Source organism: Aulonocara stuartgranti (assembly GCF_965226115.1).
Source record: "Aulonocara stuartgranti genome assembly, chromosome: 14".
Taxonomy (NCBI): Eukaryota; Metazoa; Chordata; class Actinopteri; order Cichliformes; family Cichlidae; genus Aulonocara; species Aulonocara stuartgranti.
In genome coordinates, this window is record NC_138950.1 from 15,397,015 (window position 1) to 15,421,305 (window position 24,291).

Genomic DNA, 24,291 nt, shown 5'->3' on the forward strand with positions numbered 1-24,291 from the left:
TATCATGAATCACTAGTTCTACTAAGACTTCATTACTGGTTTTCAGATTTGATTTATTTATTTTTTTGTTATTGTTTGCTTTCCTGCCTCATCTGTAAATCACTCCTCTTCAACCTCCTGATCTCAGGAGCTGGTAACGCTGATCAATTCTAACCGTGTCCTAGTGGTGAGTGGGGAAACAGGATGTGGCAAAACCACTCAGGTCACTCAGTTCATCCTGGATGACTATATCAACAGAGGCATGGGCTCAATGTGCCGTGTGGTCTGCACACAGCCTCGACGCATCAGTGCCATCTCGGTATGTACTCTGCTGGCCTCTGAAGGATTATATGTTGTTGCGTGCCTACTGATTTTAATGTGGTTGCCATGGCAATGCTTCTGTTATGCTGCTTCTCTATGGGATAGGTCAGGCAGTCATTTTTGATTCCTAGCAGACCTGTTGGTTCTCTGTCCAAGGCTAGCTTCTCTGCCATCAAATGTGTCTTTATAACCAATCAGAATTAGGCTTATGCATAGAGGCATCACTGTTCAGTGTTAGCTGTTAATAAGAGTGCATGCACATGTGCCTCTAAGCCACTGCATAGGTTAAATACTAAGAACCTTTGTCACTGTGAGCCAGAGAGCAGTGCAAATTTACACAAACACAGCACCATGAGTCCAGCCACACACACACACACACAATAACAGTAGAGAACCTATGAAAGAATGTGATCTGTCTGTGAATGAATGCAAAGTACAAACTTCCACACTTAACTAAAATTAAACAATGAAATAAAAGGGCAAAATAATTAGTTTGATTAAAAAAAGATATGGATATATTTTTAAAATCTTTTTATTGTGGAAAATATTTGTCTCCTTCCTGATTTCTTGCATATTTATATTGAATAAATAAATGGCAAATGCACTGTTTCCTTACATCGCCCTTTTCTACTCTACACAAGCCTACATGACATGTCTCATTCACCTAAGTGCTTTCTATGTCCAAGGATACTATGGCATGCAGACTGGAGTAAACAGGGAACAAACCACCAGCTTTCTGACTAGTGAATGATCTGCTCTACTCCCTGAGCTATATTTCATAAATACAAAATGCAGAACTTGAGTGATGATTTTCTTTAATAAGGGGAAAGCTTAAAACCTGCATGGCCCTGTTCGAAAAAGCAATTGCCCCTTAAACATAACAACTGGTTGTTACTTTGATGATATAAAAATAATGCGATGCATTTGCATACAGCAAAATTTCGGCATCGCTCATATAGAAATTATTACTTTTTTGCAATACAATGCTGTCTCTCCTCTTAAATCCTATTTGTGTGTGTGTGCTGTTCCTATCAGGTTGCAGAGCGTGTAGCGGCTGAGAGGGCAGAAAGTGTTGGGAATGGGAATTCATGTGGTTACCAAATCCGCCTGCAGAGGTACACAACACCTTCGAGAAGTGCTCATGCTTAAAATTCTTTCTCCTGAAACTTGAGATCTGGTCAATGTGGAGGCCATTTGACTACAGTGAACTCATTGTCATGTTTAGGATGTTTAAGAAAGACCAGACAAAGATTTTCCATTTTTCCGTTTTCTAATTTTGATGAGCTGCTGTGAATTGTGGCCTCAATTTCCTGTTCTGAACCAAGAGAGTAGTGGCACTCGTGGCCCATCAGTTTTAGGCTGACCTGTTGTGCTTTCAGAGATGCTCTTTTTTTATTTTATTTGAGTTACTTTTACCTTCGTATTAGCTCGAAGCAGACTGGCCTTTCTCTTCTGACCAGCTAAGGATTTTCACCCAGAGAACTGCTGCTTACTGGATTATCTTTTTCTGACCATTTGCTGTCCATTGAAGATAGTTGCTCTCTTGGCCATGTCTACATGCCCGAATGCATTAAGTTGCTACTATATGAGCAAATATCTAATTGGCTGATTAGATATTTGCATTAACAAGCAGTTGAACAGTCATGCCTAACAAAGTGGCCAGGGATTGTATGAAGGTGAAATTAGGCTCACTGTATATTTAATTGACATTCTGTAATTGGTTTAGAGGCTAAGAAACCAAAAGCAATACTTATGTTTAGAAAGCTCATTTCCCTTAGATCTGATATGGTTAAGAGTCCAGCCACAGCAGGTTAAATTGATGGGAGCGCTGTTGCAGAAATCAGACTGTTTTATTTCCCTCCCTGATTACGTCTGTCTATTTCAGACTGAGCTTGCTGTTTTCAAGGTTGGCGGTAACAGCTGAGGCTTTGTGGTTTAGACTGAAGTTGGTGATATCAGCCAGCATGATCAGAGTAGGAACAGATTTAGACATCTTAAACACAGATTTTGACATAGTTAGCAGTTTTAACACATGACATATGTTATAGCTCATTAATATTTAAATTAAAAGCTTACTGAGCTCAGATGTTCTGCATGAGATCTACAGCGTGTTATATTTTTTATGTATACATAGTCTACATAGACTTGGTGAAAGGACTCAAGATGGATACATGAAATGTGTGGGTTAATGAACGCCATAAAATGATTTTTCTTAAAAACACACACATTAAACATCTGCAGCAAGAATTTAACAAAAGCAATTTGCTGTTGTGCAGCCTGAGCGAACAGTGATTTATACAATAGGGGAGTATGCTGATTTCTATTGGATATTTTTCTATAATAAAATACCCAATTCTGCTTGTTATTTACTGGCTGATTTTTCACAATTGATTTAGCTTACTGATAGTAGTCAGTACTCACTCCATAGGCTATCATTGCCAAAGTCATGTTGGTTAATCCACTACTCACAGTCACTGATGAAAATGAAGGTGACAGAATCTTCTCACTATGTGCAAGGTTTGGGTAACAGCCAGGTAAAGCAGCCAGCTGTGTCAGTGCTAGAGTGTTTGTGAAACAGGATCCAGAGTATTTGTGAATAAATACGCAGTGAACATGTTGCTCTGCAATACTACAGTATAGAAATGTGTGGTTACAACTGTATTCTACTATGAATGTCTTGCCATTGATACATGTTGCTCTGTATTTATATACCAGTCCAGAAGACTCACTGTTTTTCGTGGTGCTTTTGCTGGTTTTACTCTCTTTTGATTTTTGTGAAATATACATTAATTCTTTGGACTTCAGGCTTCACAAAAAAAGAAAAGAATATTATATCGTGTAATTAGTCTCCTCTTCTTGGCACATTAATCTTGCATCAGTTATACAACAAACCCTTTTAGAAGGCTCAGTTGTTAATGAATTTTGTTTTATCAGATATCATATGAAAGGCAGTTCCTACAGTGATAACTTTAAAATAAGAGAAGCTATTTTGTAATTAATTGAATAAACCTTTCAGCATTAGTACATAAACAAAGCATGGATAAATCTTCTTACTGTAGTGCACTGTAGCATACTACAATTCCGTTACATATTGTAGTATAATATTTGGTATCAGCAACATTTTATTTTCACTTCTATGTAAAGGTTAAACATAAAAGTGGTGCTTATTTAAAGTAAAGTAGCAAAAATAGTGGAAATGCAACACAGTTAACTGTTACAAAACCTAAGTTCATTTCTCAGAGAAGTCCTGCTTTTATTTTGGTGACCTTACTTTAAATTTTCTAAATTGCACAGATGTAAGAGTATCTTTTTCTTTCTTTTTTTTTTTCTCCCATTTTCCAGCCGGTTACCAAGGAGACAAGGTTCGATCCTGTACTGTACAACAGGCATTATTCTTCAGTGGCTTCGCTCAGACCCGTGAGTTTGCTTCCACCTCTGCCTTCTCATCCTGTATACATCTTTTCCCTATACATCTTCTCTGCTTTTTCCCCTATATCTCCACTCCAGCCATTCCTTTGTTTGTCACTCTGTTTTGTCCCCATTGATTTGGGGTTGACGCTACTGTTTGTGGAAGATTCATTAGTATGGGTCCCCATTTTCTGTTGACTCATTCCTCCATGCTCGTCTTTGCATTCTAAGTGCCTTCAGAAAAAGAAATACAGACTAAGTGAAAGTGCCAGCTTTTCCTTGTTGTCTCACTTCATGCTCTTTCGTTAGCACGACTCTAGTGAGTCATTTCAGGGCTACCCTTTTCTGACTAAACTGCATTTTTGGTGTTAAGCTAAATTCGCACATCACTTTGCTTACAAGTGGACGTCTGTATGGACTGTAGCTCTGTTAAATACTTTCTAAAAAAATTATTTTTGGGTAACGTCTGTGCCTTGTGAAATTATTTTAAATAATTTAAATCTCACTTAAAAGTACTTAAAAATGTAGTACCATTAATTGAAACTTGTAAGATCTTTAAAGAGAAACAAGAGAGAATTTGTAAAAAGAAGAAAAAAAGTCAACCAATATTGTTTTTTTTTGTTTGTTTTTTTAACTCTTTAGACAGAAAAAGGCAAAAAAAATAAAAAATTGCTCACCTTTTTTGCTTTTATTGTCAGATTGTTGTCGAGTATCAGTCACCTGGTGCTGGACGAAATCCATGAGAGAAACCTGCAATCAGACGTTTTGCTCATCATTGTAAAGGACTTACTCAACCTCCGAGATGACCTTAAGATCATTCTCATGAGTGCCACGCTCAACGCAGAGAAGTTTTCCCAATATTTTGGTGTGTAGCTCACTAATTTCTTCACCAAATTGTCAGCAAAAGTTTTGCAGTTCTAATAAGTTGAGCTGTTCCTCTTTCTCGCCGCTCACGGTTTTGTTCTCGGTTTAGACAACTGCCCAATGATCCACATTCCTGGTTTGACGTTCCCAGTGGAGGAGTTCCTACTTGAGGACATTATAGAGATGACCAGGTAGAACCACTTTTCTACCAAACACACATGTACATGCACAAAGACACATTGGGACCTCGTATAAACTAGGCTGGGTTTCTCTGCTAGGTATCGCCCCCAGAATCAGGACCGTCGCCCCTCATGGAAGAGAGGTTTTTGGCAGGGGCGAAACTCCAGACCTGAGAAAGAGGAGAAAGAGGCTGAATACAAGGAAAGCTGGCCATGTTACGCACGAACACTACAGGGCAGGTGAGTTGGTGAGAAAATCAGGCTACTTAAATTGGAAGAACAGCTGCCAGTTTTTTGGGGTTTTTTTAGGTAGGAAGCAGGAGGATTTGTGAGACTCGTAGTTTTGAGTAAATACATTTCTTTTAAAGTTCTGATTTAATGAAGATTAAATATAGAGAATTATGGTTTTGATCTACAAACAGTAAGAGAAAGATGAGTGCTTGAAACTGATGTCTGATGCATTTGTTACATAAACACAGCTACAATTAAAGTGCACCATCACAGACAGTTCCAAGGTCTGCTTAGTACAGACACAGCAACACTGTAGCTTAGTTGCTTTTGTTCAAAACATAATTACAGCTGTGAAGGACTTTGCTTTGCCAATTTGACACTTACTAAATTTTTTGGGTGCAAATTTCTCTCTAATAACTGCTTTAAAATTTTTAAGACAATCCCACAACACAACAGAATGGAGATAAGATGCCACTAGACACACCTGCAATATAACAACAGAGGCTCTAAACAGGAGACAGAAGATTGTTCATGTCTACGTGACTGGATTCCACTTCAAAAACTATTTCAGTTTAATTTTAAAGTAATCCTGGACATGATCCAGTTTGAATACTATAGGTAAGGAATTCGATATGTTGATACCCTGAACAGAAAAGGCTATTTTTCTCAAGTGAGAATTCTTGTAATAACACTTGAAGTTTCCAAAATGCTTTGTCTTACTGAACTGAAAGCTTTAAGAAGAATCACAATATTACTGAGAACTGAGGAGCCCGATCATTTATAAAATAGCGTAATATTAACAAATATTTTTTTAAATGTCTTGGCATATTCAATGTTGGTTTGTTTTGCCAGTGTTTAGTTTTGTTATTAAAAAATAATTAAGTCCTAAATTCACAACATGGCATCCAGTCTATTGTGTAACTAGGCAGAAATATTACTTTGAACACTGTCGGTGTGCTTGCAAAATTAGTTTTCTGGTGATTTCAAATGGTTTCAACATAAAACACATTTTTGTATTAAGACCTACTGGAATACATTTTTTAAAAAACAGAAATACTGCTTTTATAGTTGAACACGACACAGATGTTTCTCTTTTTCTCATTCTAAAGGGAAAAAAAGACAAAGGAACCAATTATTAATATGTTACTGATCACCAGTGCTATTACCACAACAAAGAAAAAGTATCAACTGTAACTCAAAGCTATTCTGCATTTTTGTACTAAAGCATAGCATGTGAAAATATTTATAAACCTGTTGTAGCCATATTACAGCGTGTGACACCTCCAGCAACAAGTAAGGGGAGAGCAGGAGCACTTATGTTGCCATGTCCATGTCCTGTGTTTTACAGGTACTCTGACACAACCATTGAGGCTCTCGAGATATTAGACAGAGATGAGAAGATTGATCTGGACCTAATTCTGGCACTAATTCGTTATATTGTGCTCAATGAGGAGGTGAGTCTAACCTTTTAGTTGTGGTTTGAGTGCAGCTGGCATAAATTGGCCAAATTCTAGACTATGCGTTTTATTTAAAAAAACAACAACAACAAACTGAATTTGTACTTTATGAAAATGTCAAAATGAATGTTTCTGTAACAGGAGCTTGCCTTTGAAGATTGTCATTTTTGGACATCATGTTCTTTAATCATTGACAAAAAGTTGCCTATGTGAAAGGTGGCTTGATATTAAATGGAAACTAATAGTTAATGGAGACTCTTAGGCTGGCAAAGTACAGTACATTCCTAGATGGAGCAGATGGAGGGAGCAGGCGGGCTAGCTGCCAAACACAGACATTAGATCAGAGAAAATGACACAGATCCTGGCAGCAAATTTCTGCTAATGAGTGATTGAACAGATGCTCTCCCGCTGCACCTCCATTCCCTTTTTTCTTTTTCCAGTTCTGGTTAACTTTCCTTTTTGGATGTCGGCATCATTTCAGTGCACAGTTGTTAGCTTTGTGAATACAGTGTCACCTGTGTGACTTGAAAGTAGAAAGTTTTAATTTTTGTAACTACTGGCCCAGTAGCTTTTCTAGGAAGTGGTAAAATGGTTATTATGAAAAAATATATGTCCATACTTCAGCTGCTTATCTAGAGCCTGGAGCCCATCCCAGCTATTATACAATGGGGCAAAAAAGTATTTAGTCAGCCACCGATTGTGCAAGTTCCCCCACCTAAAATGATGACAGAGGTCAGTAATTTGCACCAGAGGTACACTTCAACTGTGAGAGACAGAATGTGAAAAAAAAATCCATGAATCCACATGGTAGGATTTGTAAAGAATTTATTCGTAAATCAGGGTGGAAAATAAGTATTTGGTCAATAACAAAAATACAACTCAATACTTTGTAACATAACCTTTGTTGGCAATAACAGAGGTCAAACGTTTACTATAGGTCTTTACCAGGTTTGCACACACAGTAGCTGGTATTTTGGCCCATTCCTCCATGCAGATCTTCTCGAGAGCAGTGATGTTTTGGGGCTGTCGCCGAGCAACACGGACTTTCAACTCCAGCCACAGATTTTCTATGGGGTTGAGGTCTGGAGACTGGCTAGGCCACTCCAGGACTTTCAAATGCTTCTTACGGAGCCACTCCTTTGTTTCCCGGGCGGTGTGTTTTGGATCATTGTCATGTTGGAAGACCCAGCCTCGTTTCATCTTCAAAGTTCTCACTGATGGAAGGAGGTTTTGGCTCAAAATCTCACGATACATGGCCCCATTCATTCTGTCCTTAACACGGATCAGTCGTCCTGTCCCCTTGGCAGAAAAACAGCCCCATAGCATGATGTTTCCACCCCCATGCTTCACAGTAGGTATGGTGTTCTTGGGATGCAACTCAGTATTCTTCTTCCTCCAAACACGACGAGTTGAGTTTATACCAAAAAGTTCTACTTTGGTTTCATCTGACCACATGACATTCTCCCAATCCTCTGCTGTATCATCCATGTGCTCTCTGGCAAACTTCAGACGGGCCTGGACATGCACTGGCTTCAGCAGCGGAACACATCTGGCACTGCGGGATTTGATTCCCTGCCGTTGTAGTGTGTTACTGATGGTGACCTTTGTTACTTTGGTCCCAGCTCTCTGCAGGTCATTCACCAGGTCCCCCCGTGTGGTTCTGGGATCTTTGCTCACCGTTCCCATGATCATTTTGACCCCACGGGATGAGATCTTGCGTGGAGCCCCAGATCGAGGGAGATTATCAGTGGTCTTGTATGTCTTCCATTTTCTGATGATTGCTCCCACAGTTGATTTTTTTCACACCAAGCTGCTTGCCTATTGTAGATTCACTCTTCCCAGTCTGGTGCAGGTCTACGATACTTTTCCTGGTGTCCTTCGAAAGCTCTTTGGTCTTGGCCATGGCGGAGTTTGGAGTCTGACTGTTTGAGGCTGTGGACAGGTGTCTTTTATACAGATGATGAGTTCAAACAGGTGCCATTCATACAGGTAACGAGTGGGGGACAGAAAAGCTTCTTACAGAAGACGTTACAGGTCTGTGAGAGCCAGAGATTTTCCTTGTTTGAGGTGACCAAATACTTATTTTCCTCCCTAATTTACGAATAAATTCTTTACAAATCCTACCATGTGGATTCATGGATTTTTTTTTTTTTCACATTCTGTCTCTCACAGTTGAAGTGTACCTCTGGTGCAAATTACTGACCTCTGTCATCATTTTAAGTGGGGGAACTTGCACAATCGGTGGCTGACTAAATACTTTTTTGCCCCACTGTAGGTCAAGGGCAGGGTACACCTTATACAGGTCGTCTGTCCATCACAGATCTAACACAGAGAGACAAACAAAGACACAAACCTACAGAGACAGTTTAGCGTCTATAATTTACAGCCAGCACCCAAAGAAAGCCAACACAGGCACAGGGAGACATGCACACTCCACAGAAATCCCCCCTGCTGACCAGGAGGCGATTCAGGGTAGACTACTATTAATGAGAGAAGAATGATTAGTTTACTACCATTTTAAAAAGTTAAGTGCTATGACTGAATGAAGTAAAATAGTTTTGGATGTATAAATAAACAAGAGAGTGAAAAAGAAGAAGAACATGGAGTGACTAACAGAGGCAGACAGAATAATTATACTTTCCCATATGAAGCTGTATCTCCATCAGTCACGGCCACACTGAGCCAGTCAACCAGCTGATTTGTTGTGGCATTGTCAAATGGCTGTGAGAGAACTGGCTGATTCACCATGATGGTAATCTGAACCAAGGATATGGGCCATCTGCTGAGCTTTTGACTGTGATGATTGGTTAATTATGTTGCAGGGTTCTGTGATTATACACCTAGGGGTTTAACATACAGGCATTAATGAATGCCTGCTGGGTGCAACTGTATGTGGGTGGTTTGCTGTGTGTGTTTGTGTGTGCTGTCATAGAGTAGACTCTCCAGAGCTTACTGTACTGTACTGTCACTTAATTTTTAGTTAGAATTAATTAGAGTGTGTTTCTTCCTGGATGCGTGTAATTTGTCAGGTTGTAGCTAGGCAGCCGACCTTCATCTCTTTCACAAATACACATGCAGAGACTTTAACATACATACAGTCCCATGTGAGTGCCAGTGGTTGAGAACTGGGGATAATAATTAGCTTTAATTAAAAAGTTGGGGAAACCAAGGCCTAGAAGCTACTTTTTATGCCTTCCCTTCATTTCTCGGAGGAAATGAATAGCATGGTGCTTTTTATAGAATCGATTTTTATAGCAGCTTAATTTTAGCTAGAGAATACTTTGTTTAAATCTGGATAGGATGAAAACGAGTTTGCTGAAACTCTGCTCTGTATTATAGCTCTGTACAGTCTGTATAACTGTATATTTATTAAAGACAGATTTGACTAATTTTATCTTTGACCTTTCCAGCATGGCTCCATGGGCTAGCATTGACTGCCTTGTGTAATTTTTTGTGTCACAAACTGTAACCTTCATATTTGTGTCACTGATTTCTGTCAAAACTTTGAGTATTTAGTGTTGAGAAAACAACTGTGGTAATAGCTTGTATGGAAAGAAATGAAACAGTACTGCACCATAAACAATTGACTGATTTTTGACTTTGTCTCATTCTTTGTCTCCTTCTCTCTATTCTATTCTTTGCTGCTGCAATGACTGAGCTCTTCATCAGTCATTAAAGGAGTCTTTTTCAGCTTTTTTTTTTTTTTAAAACCATTACAGCATTACTGTAATGGATTTTGGCTTTGTGAATGAGGCGCCGATGCCTGATATCCATTAAGTGGTCAGCAATCTGCAGCCACTGACAAAAGAGCTCAATGCGCAGAGATTTCCTCATCATTTAGTCTTCTCTTCTTATGTTTTCACAGCTAGCGTTTCTGTGTCTGTACTTTTTCATGTGACTTATTGATTTCCTTTTCTCTTTGCTATTGTGGGGAAAATTAAGTCAGTGCTTTTGTTAATGTTAATCAGATGCTCTCCTGTACTATAAAGATGCATTTGTCATAAAGATGTTGGAGTTTCAGTGGCTATTTTGTGTCTGAATGTGAATGTAGAGGTTGGGAGCTGAGAGCAAATCATATCTACAGTATCTGCCTCAGCTCAGCTCCTCTGAGGTCATGGGCATCTTGTTTGCTGGACCCGCAATCTACTGAGACCCTGCTGGATTTTGTGACTTACAGCTGTGTTGAGAGTTTTGTATCATGTCTTGGACAGGAAGGAGCAATCTTGGTGTTCTTGCCTGGTTGGGACAATATCAGTACTCTCAATGACCTTCTCATGGCTCAGCAAATGTTCCGATCAGGTATGCAAACAGAAACACACATTCAGGATGTACAGCATGGAAGTGAATGCACGTCGGTGTCTTGCAATTTTTCTTTCTTGCTTTGACTATACAGTTTTCTGTTCCACAGTTGAGAAATCCATCCTTTGATTTTCTTAACCACTTATTGAATTCAGGGTCGCAGCAATATAAAAGCCTATTACAGCTGTCATAGAGCAAGAAGCAGGGTACACTGAACTGGTCGTCAGTCTATCACAAGGCGAGAGAGACGACAACCATTCATAGTTCACACTTAAGGCCGATTTAGAATCGCCACGTAACCTAACAAGTATGTCTTGGAACTGTGCGAGAAAGATGGAGTACCCGGAGCGGACTGACACAGGCAGATTCAAACCCAGGATCTTCTTACCATGACGAGACAGCACTCATCATTGCGCCACTTTGTTGAAATACACCCATTTTCTTAACTGCTTATGGCTTAGTCTCACTGGAGTCAAAATGAGGGTGGTTTCCCGATTGCTGGTTTTGCATTTGGTGACAGATTACAAATAGAGTTTGACTGCAATAGTCAACTGGTCTCTTTGTCAGTTGTGATATACAGTTAACTCTGAAAGTTTAGCAAAGGTTTGGAAATAAAGGCTCTATATTATAAAAGATTTGTCTTCCAGCTTATATTTTCGCAAAAGATGACTTGACTCCGCTGGTTGCTGATTGCTTGTATTTTGCGTATATTTGTATGTAAAGACAAAGTTGCTAAACACGTATGTCATTTTAAGTTAAGTGGACTCCAGCAACTATGTCACTATTTGTGGTGCAATTTTTCCATTCATCCGTTATCTTCCACCTATCTGAAGTAGGGGTGCTGTGGCTGTAGAATTCTCCATGGTTTCATGATACTTGTTGTTATAGAACACATAATTGTTCAGCCTATGGACTAGTTGTATCTTAAATTGACAGTCAGTGTTTTATTTGAGTTTTTCTTTTGTGTCCTGTTACATTTCAGACCGGTTTGTTATCATCCCTTTACACTCCCTCATGCCAACTGTTAATCAGACACAGGTCAGTATTCTTCAGTTTCTCTTTTTTCTCTTTCTCGGACCATCTCTTTGTCAATTGTGTCCTACTTTAGTCCCCTTTCAATATCACAAATGTCCTGCTCAATTTTTCTCTCTAATTCTTCTCAGGTTTTTAAAAGGCCTCCTCCTGGAGTTCGAAAGATTGTGATTGCTACCAATATAGCTGAGACCAGGTTTGTAAGAGCATGCGTCTGTGGTAAAAGCTTGTCCAGTCTTTGCATTTGTACTTTGGAAAGTGTTTAAAGGTTTAGAAAAAACACAGACCTTTTATGACATTCCATCATATATCTGTTTTCTGTGTGTGCCAGTGCCTCAGTCAGGAATGAGGCCTACAACTGGATTGGAGCTAATTAGCATACATCTCTTGGATTGATTACAAATACTGTCATATTGGTTTGGATGAGAAAACTCTGACAGGCAATTTGTTAATGCGTTCAGAGTGCTGCATTCACACAAACGAGCAGAGCAAATTAAGGAGCTGCCTGCCCTCAGCACTCCCCTCATATCACTCCACTAAATATAGACTCTAAACTAGAGTTGGATGTCTCGAGACCACTTTTACTTGGTCTTGGTCTCGTCTTGGTCTCGACGGACTTTTGTCCTGGTCTCGGTCTTGGTCTCGCTGTTTCGGTCCTGCGTTCTCAAATCTAAATTCTCTAAATCGGTTTCAGTTGTGTACTGATGTACACAACAATGGACATAAGGAGCTTCTTTCAAAGAAAAAACTCAGGTAGATGTTATTTTATATATTATGCTTTGGATGTTGTTCAGTATATCTATGCAAAACAAGAGGAATTTCAATACACAGCAGTATATTCACAGTTGAAACCAGATATTTACACACACTTTATGGAGAAAACATAAACTTTTTTTTACTGTTAAACATCAATTTAGAGTAAACTTTTGTTTTAGATAAATAAATGTTGAAATATCTTTTGAATTAGTGAAATGTCAGAATAAAAAGAGGGAGCTGTCTATTTTAATCACTTTCATCAAATTTAGGAGCACATGTACACTAAGTTTATGGTTAATTAATAAGAAAACTCCAGACGATTCCATTCTGAGCTGAAGAAGCTTCTGATTGGTTAGTAGAGTCCATGTGAGTAAATTGGTGGCACAGTTGTGGATGCATATAAGGCAAAACACAGAGCCTGTTTCTTTGACACGGGAAAAATCCAGAGATGTCAACCAAAACACCAGGAAAAGAACTGTGGAGCTCCATAAGTGTGGCTCAATTTTGAATACAATTTGGTGCCATTTGCAATTAAGAAATACAGATAGTTTCTCTCTTTACTCTTAAAGTTAACAAATATGTTTTTTATATTTATCAATCTAAAAAAATAAACATTTAGTTTGATTTGATGTTACAATTAAAAAAGTGTGTTTGTTTTTATCTGAAGAGTACATAAATATCTGGTTTCAACTGTATATTTGATGATGATGGAGTTTGGCTTGATTGTCAGCACAAAGAGGGAGAGAGAGAGGAACAGAGAGGGAGAGAGAGGAACAGAGAGGGAGAGAGAGGAACAGAGAGGGAGAGAGAGGAACAGAGAGGGAGAGAGAGAATGAGGACAGAACAGAGATGGAATAAGAGCAGGTGAGACACACATGTTAGTCAAATGGTTGTTTGCCAAAACTCATCAGAACATGTACCTAGTGTTTCTTTTTAGATACCATTTGTTACTTTTCAAATTCTATATTTATTAAGTTATGCAGGCTTGTTTGCACAACAAGGCTAAATAATTATATAAACTTTTCTCAATCTAAATATTGTACTTTGGTAGAATTAAAAAATAAGTGTAGTGCAGGTCTATGGTGATTTTTAGTGCTACTATCATCTAGTTCTGATTCTGGTTCTGTCTTGGTTACTGTTGTAGTCCTGTTTTAATTCCGGATCAGTTCTGGGTCTGGTTGAATTGGGGTTTAGTCCCTGTGTCTTGATACAGGCCCGACTTTGTTCTGCCTTGCTGCTTAATTAAAAAACTAGTTTAAGGTGTCCTGCATGTGTATATAGAATAGCATCTGGCTGCAGTTTAAAGACTTTTTTTGTCTCGGTCTCGGTCTTGGTCTCGTCTCAACTTGGTCTTGGTCTTGTCTTGGTCTCGGATTAGGCGGTCTTGACTACAAGTCTACTCAGAAACCTACCAAAGGGCTGGATTTTATTTTTTACTTCTAAGTGATTGTGTAAGAGTCTTAACTAGGAATTCTTGAGAGTCTACTTTCAATAGGGCTGTGCGATATGACCAAAATCTCATATCCCGATATAAGAATTCTGTCGTCCTGATAACGATATAAATCACAAAAATGTAACATTTTCTGTAAATTCTGTGAATCTCGGGCAGCTCGTCTTGCGGGAAGTGTTTCCAGCTGCGCGTCATGTAGCTGGAGTCGAGTGTTTTAACAGATGTATGAAACGATACATTTTTAGACATAAGTTGTAACAGCCGCCGTTTTCTCTGTGAGTATTTATTACACAGCGTGCTGCGGGGAAAAGCCTGTTCTAACGTTTGAGTCTAAGGTTTATTTTCTAGCACCTGGTGGCTCTTTTCTACTTCTTATCCGTAAATAATCTGCTCTTTCACGTGATTCAGTTTATTTTGAAAAGTCTCAACAGGATCTTGAGCTTTATTGTGAAAGGTTTATGTGGAACGTAAACAAGCGGACACGCGATAGTGTTACCGTCGTTGTTGCTAACCACAACGCATAAAAACAGGCGCTTGTCCGTCCATAGTGTGGTTATATTAAATATAAGAGAAAGAGAGAACTTTAAGAAATTAATATAGCCACTACAGTGACCATCAAAACGATGAAAAAATATTGCCGCAAACAGTTTATTTTTGCGACACCACCAAACAAACGATAGCGTAAAATGAAACGATATATATCGTTATATCGAACAGCCCTAACTTTGAAGTGTTTTTTCTTCCGTTGGGCATCTTTCTTTGCCTTTAGACAACAATTCTGAGGGCAAAAGAGCCAAACGGGACAGGCCAAAAAAAAAAAAATGATAAGGTCAAACATTCTTCTCATAATATGTCCTGAGCTTTTTTCTAACTGCCTCTTTGTTGTCCCAACAAAGAGGCACTTCTAGCATACGAGAGAAAGTGAATAAATTTGTGTTTATGCTCAAAAAAAAAAAAAAAAAAAGTGTTTTTTCTGTATTATTACGTGCAACTTATGTTTTCCCCCCTTTCTCTCTCGCCTGCTCCTCACAGCATCACCATCGATGATGTTGTTTATGTGATAGATGGAGGCAAAATTAAGGAGACCAACTTTGACACCAGCAATAACATCAGCACCATGATGGCTGAGTGGGTTAGCTTGGCCAATGCCAAACAGAGGAAAGGACGTGCTGGCAGGTGTGTGTGTGTTTATGTGTGCGTTTGTGTCTACACGTGGGTATATTTGTAGATTATAATATAATGAGGGCATACTTTATATTAGTGCCTCTGGGTATGCAATATGGGATAATTAGCTTCCCATCTATTTGTCATCTGAGCTCTCCATCACTCTTCCCTGTAAGACCACTCTGTCCTGCTTTCCCATCTGTAACCACTCAGAAAGGCAAAGTGTAGTCACTCTCAGGTTGTTTCCAGTCTTTTACTTGAGACGTCTGTTCTGTTATATAGCTCTGACATCAAAGTGCAGCAAGGCCCAATTAGCAGAGCTGCTTACTGTGTGCAGTTTCATCCCACTGATTTTTAAAGTAAGCCCTTGTCACAGGGCCTGTAAAACATTTAACCTCTTTTCCTTCTCTGTCTCTCTAATAACTCTCTTCTCTAAATATCCAGAGTGTGTCCGGGGAAATGCTATCACCTGTACAACGGTCTGAGGGCCAGCCTGTTGGATGCCTATCAATTACCTGAAATTATGAGGACACCACTGGAGGAGCTGTGCTTGCAGATCAAGGTTGTATATGCGGAGAGAAAGAGGGATAGACTGACAGAGAGAGAGACAGATAGATGTGGGTTTGGGAGTTTAGATGAGGACAAGATTGCTCTCAATGAGTTTTGTGAGTGCAGGGGCGGAACGAGGACAGCGCTGCTGTTTTTGGTGTTGTGCTGAATTACAGCCTCTCCTCTCTAATGAGAACTGGGGATGAGCATCCCGGGCTGACTCATGCCCTCTCCCGCTCTTACTCTCATTTTTTACAGACAGTATAATTACTTTTCTACACATTTTTTTTCTCTTATATAAACAGTCTTTTTCTTCTTTGGTTGCTTACTTTTTTTTTTCGCGTTCTCTTTTGAAATCCTCACGCTCCACTCAGACATATTTTAAACAGTGCTAATGGAAAATTAAGCCAAAGGTCATTTAGATGTAGTGTTTGCTGTGATTGTTCTCACCAGTTGCTGTATTGGATATGCATTTTAGTGTGTCTCCCCCACTCTCTGTGCTGGATGTATTTGAGTATGTGTGTGATATGGTTTTTGAAGCTAGTGGGTGAGAGTTGCACAATGCATCAGACAGTCCTTAAAGTGAGACAAACACTGACAACATGCTAACCTTGACCTGGCTCTCTAATGCACAAACACTTCAACATCACATTGTTAGTCAGACATAGAGATGTGGCTGTTTCATTGCTCTGCAGTTAGCCACAAGTAAATGTTCCTTTTGAATGTGGAAATGAACGTGCATTTAGCCAAACCAAACCATGTGATCACATTCATTTCGCGTAGCATTCAGTGAATTGCGTTAGTGCTTACTTCTAATCTTAACTAACATCTTTGTTGTTCTGTCACAAAAAGCAATATGAGCAAGTCATTCAAAGCTAACTGTACTTGATCTTACTATATCTATAGTACTGTGAAAATGTCTTGAGTGATCCCTTATTTCTTTATCTTTTGCCTCCAATAAGTCAGACTTTCTTGTAATTTTAAAGCAGTCTTTAGTAGTAGTTCTCCAGGCTTTTAGGTATTTTAAAGTTTTCCTTTAAACATTGAGGAACTTTTTCTTGTTTGTTTTGGGGGGGTTTTTTCCGCTTTGTCTATTAAGTCACTTAGCACTGGCGTATAATTAATTAAGGTTTTTGTTTTGGGGTTTTTTGTTAAAAGGCACCTAACTTAAGGGATAAACCAGTGTTGTCTACACATAACAAATAACTTAATCAGTTTCAAAAAGTACTTTAGGCACTTTTTTATTATCTGACTGTCATTAAAACTCATAATTTTGAAAGACTTAAAATAATATTTCTGAGGTATATTAGTTATTAACTGAAATATTTGCATAACTCAGTATGTGCAGTGTGTTCTCAAAAAGAGAAGTGGCAGAAGAAAAACTGTCTACAGCAGATGAACACCTCAAAGTAATGAAGAGAAGTACAAAAAAGTCCTGCAAAGACCTGACACAGGACCTGAAAGGTAGATCTGACCTTTTGATTTATCTACTGTTCACTGAAGCCTCATCAGAAATGGTCTCAGAGGACAGGTGGCTTTCAAGAAGCCATTCATAAGGAAGAGAAGAGTTAGAAAAGAATGAGGTATGCCAAATTACATAAGAACTGGACTTAAAATAAATGGCTACAGGTTTTATGGGGTGATGAGTCCAAATTTGTCATTTTTGGTTAAAACTGGTGTCAGTATGTACAGAGGTGGGCAGGAGAGAGGAGCAACAGGTAGTGCCTCCATTTGTAAAACACAGTGAAGGCTCGGTCATGTTTTGTAGCTGGATCTCAGCCAGTGGTAATAGAGGTATTATCAACATTGCCCAAATTATGAACACAGAAAAACACAGTCATACTCTGATCCACCATGAAGTACCATCTGGAAAGCATCTGATTGGCATGTTTCATCATGACAGCCATCCCAAATACACTGCCAGTGCAGTAAAAGCGTACCTTGATTGAAAAACACACAGTGGAACACTATTAGTCATGGATTGGCCTTCTCAGAGCCCAGATCTTAACATTATTGATGCAGTGTGGGATCATCTTGACAGAGAACAGAGCAGAGGACAGCCAACATCTAAAGAAGAGCTTTGAACGTCCATCAAGAGGCCTGGAGAAATATTCCTGAAGATTATTTAAAGAAATAATAAGAAAGCTGCACAAGAGAGTTCAGGCTGTTTTGAAGAACAAAAGTGGTCATACCGAATGTCAAAATATGAAGAAATGGGGAGTGGCTCAAGACTTTTCCACAGTACTGTGTGTCTATAAATCAATGTTTTCCATAGTTAACAGCCCACCTGATTAAGTAAAGGGAATTATGTGGAAAAAATTATGACATGCTTGTGCTGATCAAAGCAAAATATCACATACACTCCCTAGATACTGAAGCTTGGGTCTATAGGTCGATTCCTGGAGAAAGCCTTGGACCGTCCCACTGAAAAGGCTGTCAGCCTCGCCATCAAGAATCTCACAGAACTGGTAAGAAAGTAACTAAAAGGGTTTTTAAGAGATTGTTACGAATCAGAGTATCAATTGCATGCTGGGCTGTGACCAAAGATTACATAATATACTAGTAACTTAATATATTAGTAACTAACTAAAAAGCCCTTACAAATTCAGTAACTTGTGTTGCAGCAGCAAACTGAGAAATTAGTATTTACCCAGATAAAAATGAGCTTTCAGGCTAATGAGGTTAAACTTGTTAAAATAAAATAAAATTGTGGGATAGTTATTATGCACATGTTTCTGAATGCCCTTTCTTATGGATATGATGACATTGTTTTGTCAGAACGCCCTGGACCAAAGAGAGAATCTTACAGCATTGGGTTTCCACCTGGCTCGCCTGCCTGTGGAACCTCACATTGGCAAGCTCATCCTGTTTGGAGCTCTGTTGGGCTGCCTTGACCCTGTACTCACTATTGCTGCTTCCCTCAGCTTCAAAGACCCTTTTTTCATACCCCTGGTAGGTAGAGCTGAGTTCACAGACAGCTTATGAAAGCTTACGCTGTATACTATCTTTGAACTTGTGTGTGTGTGCATTTTGTTTTTGTTTTTTAACGTATCTGTTTGTCTTAGGGTAAAGAGAAGATGGCAGACATGAGGCGGAAGGCCCTCTCTAGAAACTCGAAGAGTGACCACCTCACTATTGTCAATGCTTTCCAGGTAGAACAGCCCACATGGGTGACTCCTGATTTTGTACTCACAAATGTGTCTGCTGTATGAATTGATCCTATCTTAATTTATCATGCATTGATTTACCCAGGGCTGGGAGGATGCAAAGCAGCGTGGAGGCAGGTATGAAAGGGAATACTGCTGGGACAACTTCCTGTCTGCCAACACACTCCAGGTGAGTCGGGATGATTCTGCGTGACTATATTTTAAATATGGACTTCTTTCTGTGAAGTCAAAGGTGTGCTGTATTATTAGAAGCAACTTGTCCTTTCATCATTCAGATGCTGCAAAACATGAAGGGTCAGTTTGCCGAACATCTCATGCATGCAGGCTTTGTCAGCAGCAACGATCCCAAAGACCCCAAATCTAATGTCAACTCGGGTAAGTAAGAAGTTTTTCTGTTTGTTTGTTGTTTTTTAACTGGTCATGATATCTGGGCTGTGAAGCAGTAGCAAAGTATGATATGAAGCATTTAAGTTTAATATTTTCTTTTTCATTTGTTCTTTATCTGTCACTTTTTTTCCCCTCAGGCAATGAAAAATTAATCAAGGCAGTGATTGTAGCAGGTCTGTACCCTAAGGTGGCCATGATCAGACCATCTCACAGCAAAAAGAGGCCAGGGTAAGTTTGCTAATCCAAAGGAGGAGATGAGCAATGACAGACAGGAAAGGGCTGCACAGGCCAAGATAGAGAGGTGCACAATCAGTCTTATTGATCTCCAGAGAGAAAAATAGCCTTCACACTGCAATATCTCATCATACGTCCTGGTAAGAGTGCTCTGTAAGGGCACTGTGACAATTACCCCAGGCTGTGCAGAGGCCACGTTTGGATGATTGTCAAAAACAAAGGCACTTTTGCAGCTCAAGATCAATGCAGTCATCATAAAATTGCCCAAAGGCAGCTGTCATAAGCGGTGGCTGTGACCTGCGTGCAAAAGACAGACACGCACAACAGGGGCACAGACTCTTTCACAGCAGGCTGTCACTTTTATTGTTTATCTCGTTGACAGCTTTAGACCTAGGTGCACAGTCATTTCCCAGGGTCATTTCCTTTGTATAAGTAATTCGTAACACCAAGCAAGTTTTTAAATGTTTATGTCCGCACCACGGCTCTCCACTTAATGAATTCAGTGCTTGATTAAGCACTTGCAACAGAATACAAAGTGGTGTACGTTGAGCTGCAAAAGAGAGACGGGCTATTTGTCTGAAGCTTAAGGCACTTTGTGTAAATAGCAGAATCCATTTTCTTTTTTTTTTCTGGATTATATTGAAAACAAAGTAATCTGTATATAATCTCCTCTCTCTTATGGGTTAAGTGCATAACAGAAGGTTAGCACTTGTTCCCTGTAGTGAAACAGTTGGTTTTCTTTGGCCAACATACTGGTGTGTGGAACACAGTGTTACTTTCAGCATTCTGCATACGTTGGATTAAAAAGCCAAAAAACACCTGATAGAATTTAGCTCTTGAACAGCTAAATTCTGAGTTATTTTAGCAAAAATTATACTATATTACTTTTTCCTGGCAACCCAAACAAGCCAACAAGCAAGCGATACACGACTCTCCACTAATTTTAGAAAATTAGTGTTTTTCTAATTGTACTCTCATTAACTTTAACATTTGACATACTATCTGAGGCTGGTAGAGTTTGAGGTGGAGGAGTTTGATTTTTTTTTTCACTTCCTCTGTGCATTGCAAGGTCATGTGCATGACCTTGGGGTGAGTTTGTCAGGGCGTATAACATGTCTCGAATATTTTCCACTGAATAATTTACTGTGGAATGCTGGACTCTTAGATCATTGCTGATTTCTTTCCACCGTTTTATTGTTTTAACACAGACCAACAAACTGCAAACACTTATGTAGCGGTGTTCACACTTAATGATCAGTTAATCAGTCACATTTGATTAGGAGTACCTGGCTCCTACTTGCCTCCTTAATTCTTATAGAAATACTTAGGTTTTGACACACTAGTCCTTGGTATTCCACTGCTCATCTCTGCCTCAGAGATCACACCAGATTGTAGTGTTTGCATATAATCGTTATTTTTATCCAAACTTTTTGAATAATTTGTCTATAAAAATGTAATCAAAAGGGGGGGGGGGGGGTGTTCATAACTGTTGCAATTTCTTTTTTCTTTTTTTTTAACTGTTTTCCATCTTCTGCTGTGATAAATTGTCTTTTTTTCATCATTTATTAAGATGACAATTTTAATAAAAAATATGTTGTAAAGTATGAAGAATGTGAATATTCCCAGCTCTATAAAACACACACTTAGACTCACTCACATCTGATCTTTTGCAGTGTCAAAGTGTACACTCAGGCTGACGGAAAAGTGTGTATCCACCCAAAATCTGTCAATGCCGAAGAGACGGAATTCAACTATACTTGGCTTATCTATCACCTAAAGATGAGAACAAGTAGTGTGAGTATCTTACATGGTGGAGTAATCTATCTCTCCTAGTAAATGTTATATTGTTCTGTAAATGTTATTTATTTATTTTTACATTTGAGTCTGTGTTGCTTTGTGTCTTCTTGAGTTTGCATGTGTCCCTCGAATGGTGCATATGAGTGGAAAAGAGGGCCAGTGGTTAAAGGTTGGCAGTGGTGCCACACCAGCTTTGCACTTAATGAATATTTGATTAAAACACTGCCTTTCAAGTCCCTCTCAAAGGCTCTTGTGCTTCAAAGCTTCCAGATACAATGTAGTAGTTGGTGGTGGGGTGCAAAACAGTCAGTGCTGTTTGCTGACTGCTGCCTTTTTCTATATTCTCTCTTTTTTTTTTTCTTCCCCTCTTCACACCCGTTTCCCCTCCCTTGCATCTCTTTGTCTTTGTTCTTTCTGTGCTCTCTTTTTGTGAATGTTTCTATTCTGCAGGAAAACACCTTTTATGTCCTCTCTGATGGGCCGCCTGTGCTTTTTGTCTTTAAGGGAAAATAAATGATTTGCGGCATTTCACTGTCATTATTGTTGCCATTAAATGATTTTTTTTTTCTTGTCGCATGTAAGTGGTTTTGAGCACAATGACATGGTAAAAATAAGGTATTCTGAGAGTGCGAGGTTTTCAAGGTTATTTGTTTACCCTGAGAAGAAAGCAGAAGTCCAGGGCTGTAGATAGGACAAAAAAGAATAAAACTGAAGGATGACGTCCAGACTTTATCTTCTCTGACGCACTTGCCCTCGGTGAGACATAACATTACACATTCATGGAGTAAATGCAGTCGTCTCTGCTGTCTCCTCGCTTTTTTTCTCTTTTTCTTCTCTCTTCTCTCTCCATCTTTTTCTACTTCTCCCTTTTAATACTATGGTCTTCAACCTTCAAAGCTGAAATAGTTTTTGTTTGCTGTTTATCCCGCGTCTTTGACTTTTGACCTGAGAGCAAAGGAGTTTTTTGTTAGTGTGTACCCACAGAGTGATTTATAGTGCACCTATATATGACACCTTTTTCTGCCAGCAGTCTTTAGAATTTAACTATAAATAACTAAAAAAATAATAATTTGCATTATCATTAGTAGGAATGGGTATCGTTTAGGTTTTATCCGATACCGGTGCCAAACCGGAACTTTTGAAACGGTGCCGGTGCTTAAACAGTGCTCGAACCGATGCTTAAAGAATAGAGAACACAAACTTTGTCCAAAAACCTCTCATGTTTGTATTTTTAGAAGTCTCTTTTTTTTCTGCAAAATGATAACCAAGTTAGCCTTTTCTGTTGATACAGCATACCTCCTTTGGTTGGAACCAGTGCTTAAACAACGGAAAACACAAACTTTGTCCAAAAACCCCTCATGTTTAGCTGTTTTTTGTTTTGTTTTGTTTTTTTGTAAAAAGATAACAATTTTAGCCTTTTTTGCAGCTATAGGGCATATATAGTATCACTCTATCAAACATTTTTTAATCTGTAGCTCTGCTCTAAAAGAACGTACGTACCTGGGCTCGCCTACTATCCTTGGAAAGGTAAAATGATTGGCTAGAATCCAAAGTGTGTGACATCTCAGGAAACAAAAAGCACCGAAATGTGCGCTGCTTTTCGGTCTGGTTACTAACGTTTATGTCAGAACCGGTGCCGTAATGGCACCGGATACCGGTACCCATCCCTAATCATTAATCAGTCTCCTTCAAACACAGAAGAAAAATGGATGAGGTGTAATACATAAGTTAAAGTCACAGATTGGTCAAGATGACATTTCTCTTGAAACACATTTCAAACTCCACAGCCTCTCCTTACTAATGGGACACTTTCAGCCCACACCACAGAATAGCTGTCAGGCAGGGTGTGCCGTAATGATGCTGCTCTCTGTCACCAAATGTGTTGACGTGTTTGTTGTAATGGCCCTGTCGTCGCGCGTTACTGATATCTCTGTGCTCCCTCAGATCTTTCTATACGACTGCACTGAGGTGTCACCATTCTCACTGCTGTTCTTTGGAGGAGACATTACCATCCAAAAAGACGAGGACCAGGAAACCATCGCAGTGGACCAGTGGATTGTCTTTAGATCCCCTGCACGCATTGCTCACCTTGTTAAGGTAAACGACACACACATGCACATCAACAACACATCTGTCTTTTTGAAATTTCTTTTGTATTAATCTCTCCTTCCTGTCTGTCCTGCAGAGTTTAAAGAAAGAGCTGGATTCTCTGCTGCAGGACAAAATTTGTAATCCTGCTCCTGTAGACTGGCAAAACCGTCAATCCAAAGACTGTGCTGTGATCACAGCCATCATAGACCTCATCACGACCCAGGAGAAGCCCACAGGCAGCAGTAGGGGCTATGGCAGAACGTGGGCGTCGGCCCCAAGAGGAGAGCATGTTTACTTCAATGACGAAGATGATGACGATGATTAAAAGTGGATAGAGATTTGGCTGTCTCTGAAAAGAAGATGCCATGAAGTTACTGCCTGCGTCCTTGGACACAGGGTCTAGTTGGATTATTTATGATAACCAGCTGGCCTTCTTGATGGTTCTGCTTGATTGAAATTTTGCTGCTCCTGAAGGCCAAATACAGGCCACTGCTATTAAAAAGAAAGGCAAAAAAAAGGCCTGCATTTGATTCCCATAATTTTTTTTTCACCTCTTAGATCAAAGGACCAGTCTTTCTCTGAATTCTTTCTGTAACTTTATCTTGTTAGTGAACCTCTTGTTTGGATAAGTTTATTTTCACCTGTTGCCACAGGCCTGTGCAATAAAGAGAAGGTGTACCATCATGCGGCTTAACTTCATCCGCCTTGCCGGGCTGAGATGTGGAAAATCTCAAATATTGCTGGTTTTACGATGAGAGAACATAATTTGTTCTGAGCTTTAAGATCATCTGGGTAATATGATATTTCACACCCTCGATTTAATAGCTCCAATCTGAGAAAGGTGCAAATGTCCAGAGGATTTATCTGATTATCCTTCATTAAATGTTCAGAAAGAATGTAATTTATTGTCCCAAGTTTTATTCCTA

The 24,291-nt window shown here is 39.3% G+C and overlaps 1 protein-coding gene across 1 annotated transcript in view; it reads left to right on the plus strand.

Moving 5' to 3' along the window:
* Nucleotides 1-24,266, plus strand: part of dhx36 (DEAH (Asp-Glu-Ala-His) box polypeptide 36) — a 30,714-nt gene extending 6,448 nt beyond the window's left edge. The window contains exons 6-26 of the mRNA XM_082503591.1: nucleotides 128-298; nucleotides 1,336-1,415; nucleotides 3,643-3,717; nucleotides 4,407-4,573; nucleotides 4,682-4,763; nucleotides 4,851-4,991; nucleotides 6,331-6,436; nucleotides 10,651-10,738; nucleotides 11,721-11,776; nucleotides 11,902-11,966; nucleotides 15,009-15,152; nucleotides 15,585-15,702; nucleotides 18,059-18,157; nucleotides 18,468-18,641; nucleotides 18,755-18,841; nucleotides 18,942-19,025; nucleotides 19,132-19,231; nucleotides 19,381-19,471; nucleotides 21,151-21,271; nucleotides 23,219-23,371; nucleotides 23,460-24,266. Of these exons, the coding sequence (XP_082359717.1) occupies nucleotides 128-298; nucleotides 1,336-1,415; nucleotides 3,643-3,717; nucleotides 4,407-4,573; nucleotides 4,682-4,763; nucleotides 4,851-4,991; nucleotides 6,331-6,436; nucleotides 10,651-10,738; nucleotides 11,721-11,776; nucleotides 11,902-11,966; nucleotides 15,009-15,152; nucleotides 15,585-15,702; nucleotides 18,059-18,157; nucleotides 18,468-18,641; nucleotides 18,755-18,841; nucleotides 18,942-19,025; nucleotides 19,132-19,231; nucleotides 19,381-19,471; nucleotides 21,151-21,271; nucleotides 23,219-23,371; nucleotides 23,460-23,690 (2,433 nt within the window). The 3' untranslated portion in view covers nucleotides 23,691-24,266. The remainder of the gene's footprint in view (nucleotides 1-127; nucleotides 299-1,335; nucleotides 1,416-3,642; nucleotides 3,718-4,406; nucleotides 4,574-4,681; nucleotides 4,764-4,850; nucleotides 4,992-6,330; nucleotides 6,437-10,650; nucleotides 10,739-11,720; nucleotides 11,777-11,901; nucleotides 11,967-15,008; nucleotides 15,153-15,584; nucleotides 15,703-18,058; nucleotides 18,158-18,467; nucleotides 18,642-18,754; nucleotides 18,842-18,941; nucleotides 19,026-19,131; nucleotides 19,232-19,380; nucleotides 19,472-21,150; nucleotides 21,272-23,218; nucleotides 23,372-23,459) is intronic.
* The last annotated feature ends 25 nt before the right edge of the window (nucleotides 24,267-24,291 follow it).